This window comes from Sander lucioperca, chromosome 22, assembly GCF_008315115.2.
Source record: "Sander lucioperca isolate FBNREF2018 chromosome 22, SLUC_FBN_1.2, whole genome shotgun sequence".
NCBI lineage: Eukaryota > Metazoa > Chordata > Actinopteri > Perciformes > Percidae > Sander > Sander lucioperca.
Window position 1 is genome coordinate 4,154,669 of NC_050194.1, and position 8,540 is coordinate 4,163,208.

General features: G+C 42.7%; 2 protein-coding genes across 4 annotated transcripts in view; both read right to left on the reverse strand.

Annotated features, from left to right (window-relative positions):
* LOC116063128 (SUN domain-containing protein 1-like) overlaps positions 1-1,889 on the reverse strand; it is a 34,061-nt gene extending 32,172 nt beyond the window's left edge. The window contains exon 1 of the mRNA XM_035997239.1: positions 1,516-1,889. The gene's annotated coding sequence lies outside the window, so the exon portion shown is untranslated. The remainder of the gene's footprint in view (positions 1-1,515) is intronic.
* A 1,505-nt stretch (positions 1,890-3,394) lies between these two features.
* Positions 3,395-8,540, reverse strand: part of heatr1 (HEAT repeat containing 1) — a 49,730-nt gene continuing 44,584 nt past the window's right edge. For all 3 annotated transcript variants that reach the window (XM_035997237.1, XM_035997238.1, XM_035997236.1), the window contains exons 39-45: positions 7,456-7,590; positions 6,634-6,738; positions 5,645-5,807; positions 5,299-5,450; positions 4,709-4,867; positions 4,023-4,131; positions 3,395-3,695 (exon numbers count right to left, since the gene is read on the reverse strand). In XM_035997237.1, coding sequence (XP_035853130.1) covers positions 3,607-3,695; positions 4,023-4,131; positions 4,709-4,867; positions 5,299-5,450; positions 5,645-5,807; positions 6,634-6,738; positions 7,456-7,590 — 912 coding nt within the window. In that variant the 3' untranslated portion in view covers positions 3,395-3,606. The remainder of the gene's footprint in view (positions 3,696-4,022; positions 4,132-4,708; positions 4,868-5,298; positions 5,451-5,644; positions 5,808-6,633; positions 6,739-7,455; positions 7,591-8,540) is intronic.

Genomic DNA, 8,540 nt, shown 5'->3' on the forward strand with positions numbered 1-8,540 from the left:
TTTCAGATTTCACAGACACACATATCTGTTGTTTTTTCCCTCGAGAGGAACAGAAGTTCACACACACGGCAGATTACAACACACCTCTCCACCAAACTAATCCCCGAAACCTTATCAAACACCTGACTCTCTCACACACACACAGTCTCACAGTGACACACACACCCACTCACTCACACAGACACATGCGGCACACACACACACAGTCTCACACACACAGAAGGCAGCGAGGATACACACAGGTCAGTCCAGCCCCAGCTCTGCAGATCCACGTCCTCGTCACAGACGCTCATCCCAGGTTACACACATCCCTGACACACACATTCAAGTTCACCTTAAACCTGCTGCACTTCCTGTTTACACTGCTTAGACCCCACCCACAAACACACACACACACACACACACACACACACACACACACACACACACACACACACACACACGAAACCCTTCCTGCTCATGTCTAACGGTAAAAAAAAAAAGTTGTGGCTGGAAGGTTTAAAGCTACACTATCTCACTAAATCTAGTGTAATTATATAATATCTTAAGACTTCCACCCAGGAAACTAGACGTACCTGCTGTGGTCGTAGCGATTTCCCTCTGAGCCTCAGTGGTGGAGGAGCAGGAACACTAACAGCTGACCCTAAAATCAGCACTATGTGAGCTGTGATGAAGATGAGACTGAGCTGTGATGAAGAGGAGACTGAGCTGTGATGAAGAGGAGACTGAGCTGTGTGTCTGAGCAGCCTCAGTAAGCCTCTCTGGATTACCCACAAGCCCTCACACCTTTTAGCCAATTACTAAATACTAAATCCCGGCCCCTCGCCGATTTTGATCAGGTGTGCATTCTTACAAACTTAGGGTCACAGTGAGTTTTGGCTTGCCTAGTTTGTGTAGCGCCAGCGCTAAACCAACCAGACTCCATGTAAATAATCAGTACTTTTAGCATGTATAGAGCCAATATACTTTCAAATGTAAATAGGTAAACTATGTGTTTATTTCAACCAAAACTAGAGTTGTGATGTTTGAACAGTGGAAAGATGACCCAAAACGGATTTTAATAGTTTGATTTTGTTTCTGTCGACTTTAAATGAAGTGTATATGACGATACTAAAATTAGTGATTATTTACATGGAGTCTGGTGGGTTGATGTTTTTGTTTGTTTACTCTCTAACAGAAAGGTCGGCCTACTTAGAGATCCTTTCCAAAATGCTGTCAGACATTTAGAATAGTTCATGTATTTTATATATATACGTTAAATAAATAAATAACAAACCGTAAAATCCTTCGTGTCTTCAGTCATTTAACTACTCGGCTTTAAAAAGGGCCTGTCATTTTTAAGCCAATCAGCACAGGGCTCACAGAGCTAGCCTCTCAGAGGACCAATAAGACTCCGCGGTGGGCGGAGCCCCGCGAAAAACGAATGGTGGATTTGCTAAAGTTAGCTTTAGCTCTTAATACGTCTTCGACACGACATAGAAACACAGTAGAAACACACAGATTCAAACAACATACCTTCGACAAAGATCTCGGCGAGGTGGCGACTCTTTCACAGCAGATATGTGGTTAACGGTTTAACAACAGCCGGCTAGATGCTGCTAGCTACGCACTTAGCTAGCTAACGCTAACGGTCAAAGCTGGAAAAGGACAGTTTCCGGTCTGCTTTCCAGTTTAAAAAAAAAGCCGTTTAGAAGCAACGTAGCGATTAACACGTGACTATGTTACTCGCATATATTCTTTACAAAGTTAAACATCTTCCAAATGTAGACTGACACACTATCAACAAGCCAACAGAACGATTTAGCGGCCGGTTGCTTTGTACAGGTTTATATAGCGGCAAACAGCGGGGATTCACCGCCCCCGTGTGGCGGGAGGAATAAATAACGGCAGCAGGTGCACTGCCAAAGATGGTAGATTGCGCTGGAGATAGTTCACACCCTTCATAATAGTGACCGCCCACTTTTTTAACGGCTCTGATTTACGTTTCAAAAATTGCCGATATAAAGGGTACTAAGTGTGGAACCGAGCCAACCAGCTACGGGATTAATACTGAGTATAAAACATTTGATTCGGCGCAAAAAAACATTTTGAAAACGGCAGAAAAGTCAAAAAGTACAAGAAACCGTGTACAGAAACTATCAGAGACTTCAATGGTAGCTGTTCGCTCTAACTGTTCGCGGTTTCGAAGGTACGGCCATAGACTGTATAATATCATATATAGTCTATGGGTACGGCAAACGTTACTATGGTAACAGCGAGTTGGACCAATCAGAGACGTTGTTGTTACGCTTAGGATTGTGGGTAGTGTAGTTTTTCTCCACAAGATTGCGGATAAAACTTGTTTTTCTTAAAAAAAAGGTTGATTTCATACAGACTTCTAGCTTCTACAGGAGCCGAAAACTTCGTTACACAACCACGTAGATATTATGGGATGGTTTAGACATTATGGCTGATAATCTAAATCTTATGGAGATAATCAACGGGGTTTAGGGCGGGAAGTCAAGAGTACTAGCCAATCACAGCACAGTAGGGCGGGAACACAGGACAGTAGGGCGGGAAGTCGAGAGTGCTAGCCAATCACAGCAGGTCGGGAAGTCGAGAGTGCTAGCCAATCAAAGCAGGTCGGGAAGTCAAGAGTACTACCCAATCACAGGACAGTAGGGCGGGAAGTCAAGAGTGCTAGCCAATCACAGGACAGTAGGGCGGGAAGTCAAGAGTGCTAGCCAATCACAAGACAGTAGGGCGGGAAGTCAAGAGTGCTAGCCAATCACAAGACAGTAGGGCGGGAAGTCAAGAGTGCTAGCCAATCACAAGACAGTAGGGCGGGAAGTCAAGAGTACTAGCCAATCACAGGACAGTAGGGCGGGAAGTCAAGAGTGCTAGCCAATCACAAGACAGTAGGGCGGGAAGTCAAGAGTACTAGCCAAACACAGGACAGTAGGGCGGGAAGTCGAGAGTGCTAGCCAATCACAGGACAGTAGGCGGGAAGTCAAAAGTTCTAGCCAATCACAGCAGGTCGGGAAGTCAAGAGTACTAGCCAATCACAGGACAGTAGGGCGGGGCTAAACGCAAGTTGGGCGGTATAGAACATGGACTGTTTGTGGAGGTTTCTTGATATTTTCTATATAATTTTATTATTTATTGATTCATCTGTTTATATTTCTGTGTCAGACTGTTAGTGTCAGGGAACGCTGCTCATCTTTCAGAGTTCAAAAAGAATCGAAAAAGTCGAAAAATGTTAAAGGGTGAGTGTTTAAGAGACAATGAAGAACCAACAGATACAAAGACGTACAATATAGTCCCAAAATATGAGAAGCAATGAAATATATAAATACATTCAAGGCCTTGGTTTATTAAATTGGTAAGAACGATTATTATTTAAAAAAAAACGGAAAGCTTTGACAAAAAAATATTTATTTTTTGCACAAAAGTACAAATTTCACATCAGATCACAGAAAGAAATGCGTGTGTGTGTGTGTGTGTGTGTCTCTGTGTGTGTGCGTGTGTGTGTGTGTGTCTGTGTGTCTGTGTCTCTGTGTGTGTGCGTGTGTGTGTGTGTGTGTGTGTGTGTGTGTGTGTGTGTGTGTGTGTGTGTATGTGTGTCTGTTAGAAGTAGCTCTGCAGCGGTTCTCCGAGGATGTTTTCCATTTCCTGAACCACCTTCTGGACCTGCTGCTCCACCTCCTCACACTCATCTGAAACACACACACACACACACACACACACACACACACACACACACACACACACACACACACACACACACACACACACACACACGCACACACACACACACACATACACACACACACACACACACACACACACACACATTTATCATATATTATTATATTTAACTTCAATCCTACATCTCCCCTTATATCACATCCCAGTGTTAGTCTTAGGTTAAAAAAGTGAGCATTTTTGCATGAATGTGTCTCTTTCACTTTGTGCAGATGTGTGTGTGTGTGTCTCTGTGTGTGTGTGTGTGTGTGTGTGTGTGTGTGTGTGTGTGTGTTTACCCTCCATCAGTTCAGCGAGGAAGGGGATGGTTTCTGGCAGCAGCACCATGTAGTTCTCCTTCAGTTTGGAGGCCAGCTCCATCAGCATCACCAGCGCTGAGAAACGCACCTGAGGAAGTAATAAGTTACTTTACTGCACTCAAAATACTAATACACACTGAATTTTAGCATCGTACAACACACTGGACTCTCTTTGCCCACGTTCGCCAAACCCACCAGACTCCATGTAAATAATCAGTATTTTAATCATCATAAAACAAACTTCATTCAAAGTGGACAGAAACTTAATAAAACTACCAAAAGCCGTCTTGGTTCATCTTTCCACTGTTCCAACAATCACCACTCTGGTTTGGTTGAAATAAACCCTTAATTCACCCATTTACATGTGGAGATATGCTGGCTCTATACACGCTAAAAGTACTGATTATTTACATGGAGTCTGGTGGAAATATGCTGGCTCTATACACGCTAAAAGTAGTGATTATTTACATGGAGTCTGGTGGAGTTTGGTGATGGTGATTTCGGGGCTGTTTCATGTTAAACTAAAAGGATCTTACTCTTTAACTAAAAGGTCTATCTCTGTAGGGATCCATCCCATAATGTTGTCAGACACTTGGAAGGTGACTAGCTGTAGTCCTGTGTTCGAACGTGACTGTGAAGGTGAGAGTGTGAGGTGTTTTGGGTACCTTGGAGTCGGCGTGCCGGGTCTTCAGGAGGATCTGGTAGTTGAGAGTTTTCCACAGAGCGTCGTCGGCCAGCGCCACCGAGAACTGACCCACACAGGGAACCAGGTGCTGGGTCACCCTCTGCTCATACGCCTGCTGTCCTCCCACACTGTTCTCCAGCTGCAGGGAGACAGGGAGAGAGAGAGACAGGTGACACAGGTGAGATAGGGAGACAGGTGAGACAGGTGAGAGAGAGAGATAGGGAGACAGGTGAGAGAGAGAGATAAGGAGACAGGCGAGACACGGAGACAGGTGAGATAAGGAGACAGGTGAGACAGGGAGACAGGTGAGATAGGTGAGAGAGATAGGGAGACAGGTGAGACAGGTGAGAGAGAGAGATAGGGAGACAGGTGAGACAGTTGAGAGAGAGAGAGAGATAGGGAGACAGGTGAGACAGGGAGACAGGTGAGACAGTTAAGAGAGAGACAGAGAAAGGGAGACAGGTGAGACAGGTGACAGGTGAGAGAGAGAGAGATAGGGAGAGACACTCCTGCAGTGCACGTGTGTGTGTGTGTGTGTGTGTGTGTGTGTGTGTGTGTGTGTGTGTGTACCTGGTCTACCAGGGGGGTCAGCAGAGCGTCTGCTCTCTCTCTGCTCAGGAATCTCTGCGTGTCGAAGAGGAAGATCTTCTGGAGACAGTCGAGGACGAAGCTGAGCAGCAGACTGACCTTCTCCTCACCACACGACTCAAACAACAACGCATCTGGACACACACACACACACACACACACACACACACACACACACACACAGAGACACACAGAATAGAGATATTTATATAACACTAATTATATATGATTAACGGTGCTGCAGAAAAGTCGTCTTGAGATCCAAAGTGAAAGCGGTAGAAGAGAGAACGTGGACCATGTTGATTCATTAAATGGTGCCGCGTCTCACCGGTCTGGGAGCCGTTGGTCTGGCGCAGCAGGTCGGCGAACGGTTTCACCAGGTTTCCTGCAAACAGCACGAAGAGTCCTTTGAGTCTCTCGGCGATGAAGTCCGACAGGCGGTAGAAAGTCAGCAGACGCTCGGTGCTGCCCGACTTACTCCAGTCCAACAGCTGCAGGGACACAAACATAAACCCACCAGACTCCATGTAAATAATCAGTACTTTAAGCATCCTAAACCCACCAGACTCCATGTAAATAATCAGTACTTTAAGCATCCTAAACCCACCGGACTCCATGTAAATAATCAGTACTTTAAGCATCCTAAACCCACCAGACTCCATGTAAATAATCAGTACTTTAAGCATCCTAAACCCACCAGACTCCATGTAAATAATAGTACTTTAAGCATCCTAAACCCACCAGACTCCATGTAAATAATTAGTACTTTAAGCATCCTAAACCCACCAGACTGCATGTAAATAAACAGTACTTTAAGCATCCTAAACCCACCAGACTCCATGTCCATCAGTCATTTGAGATTAATAATCATCAGTAATGTGGACATAATGACTTAATGCACAGGTTTGCACAGTGTGGCCTGCTGGGAAACTGAGTTTGACACCCCTGACTTAGTAGGTAAAGGCAAATACTAGAACAGCAACAGTCTGGTAAATTCAGAAAAGTACATCACTTGACAAAAATATTGGAAAAAAGTGACAACAATGAGAAAAAAAGTGACAAAAAAATGAGAAAAAATGACAAAAATATTAGAAAAAGTGACAAAAATATGAGGAAAAAAAGTGGAAAAAAATATGAGTACTGTAATGCTGCCTTTAAAACCAGGAAAAGACAACACTTATGTCATATCCGATATCACGATATCCAAAATCTAGACGATATCTAGTCTCATATCACGATATATTGATATAATAATAAAAGTGCTGTTTTTTTGAATGGACTCTGGTGGAGAGGGTTTCCCTGTAACATAGACGTTACCTTGAAGAAGAGCGGCCTGAACGTGACCTCGGACAGTTTCATCACCATGGCGATCAGACAGTCGATCACGCAGCCTTCAATCTCCGCCGTCTTCTTCAGATCGCCCTGGAGACAGACAGGAAGTCAGACAGACAGACAGGAAGTCAGCAGACAGACAGGTTAAACCGTGAGATGTGCAGCAACAAAAGCAGAAAAAAAAACACGAAAAAGCGCCACAGAAGAATGTCGAAAGCTTTGAGTAGAGCGCCAAAAACGTTTAGCGTCGATGGGCTGGGTTTGAGGGGATTTACAGACAGGAAGTAGGTACAGGAATTAGGAACAGGAAGTGCCTTTAGTGGTTGGCTGTAACCAACACATTGATCTGTATCTATACTGTCTACATTATTCTCTTATAGTGTCCATATTTAATGCTGGTCTCTAGACTTCATCACTGCACTACCACCGTGACAACACACTCACACACACACACACACACACACACAGACACACACACACAGGCACAGGCACACACAGGTACACACACACAGGCACACACAGGTACACACACACAGGCACACACAGGCACACACACAGGCACATATACACAGACACAGACACACACAGACACACACACACACACACACACACACAGACACACACACACACACACAGACAGACAGACAGACACACAGACAGACACACACACAGACAGACACACACACAGACAGACACACAGACACACACAGCACCTTCCCATGAAGACTGAAATCTACATCCCTCAGTACATTCATGTGGATTTTTAATTTAATTATACTGTTTATGTTATGTAACAGGAAGTAGAACCTGGCAGTGTTGGGCTCTGAAGTCCAGCGCGCTGAGGAAGAAGGACGTGAGCTCTGATTGGTGGAAGCTGAGCGGCTCTTTCTCCATCTGACCAATGTGCTGCTTCAGGACGCCCAGCAGCGCCGCCAGCTGTTCCTGTGGGGTCAGAAACAAGATGTAGAAGCTAGGGGTGGGGGGTGTGTCAAAAGACAGCACTAAAAGTGTTGGAAAAAGCACCAAAACGTAGTAAAGAAATGCAAAATACAGAAGGAAAAAAAAAATCAGAAATAAGCCACAAAAAAAAGACAAACGCCCAAAACGTTGGAAAAAAGTACCAAAAATGTAGAAAAAAAGTTAGAAAAAAAATGCGAAAAACATCAGAAAAAAACCTGCAAAAAATCCATCATTAACGTTGGAAAAAATGGCAAAAATTTGAACAAAAACAGAAACAAAAAGAATCAGAATAAAGCATAAAAAATGTCAGAAAAACAGGATCATAAACGTTGGAAAAAAGTGCCAAAAATATGAGTAAAAAAGTGCCAAAAATATGAGAAAAAAAGTGACAAAAATATGAGGAAAAAAGTGACAAAAATATGAGAAAAAAGTGACAAAAATATGAGAAAAAAGTGACAAAAATATGAGAAAAAAGTGACAAAAATATTTGAAAAATATGAGAAAAATATTTGAAAAAAGTGACAAAAATATTAGAAAAAAGTGACAAAAATATGAGGAAAAAGTGACAAAAATATGAGAAAAAGTGACAAAATATGAGGAAAAAAGTGACAAAAATATGAGAAAAATGAGAAAAAAAGTGACAAAATATGAGAAAAAAGTGACAAAAAAGTGACAAAATATGAGAAAAAAGTGACAAAAAAGTGACAAAAATATTAGAAAAAAGTGACAAAAATATTTGAAAAATATGAGAAAAATATTAGAAAAAAGTGACAAAAATATTAGAAAAAAGTGACAAAAATATGAGGAAAAAGTGACAAAAAAGTGACAAAAATATGAGAAAAAAGTGACAAAAATATGAGAAAAAAGTGACAAAAATATGAGAAAAATATGAGAAAAAGTGACAAAATATGAGGAAAAAAGTGACAAAATAT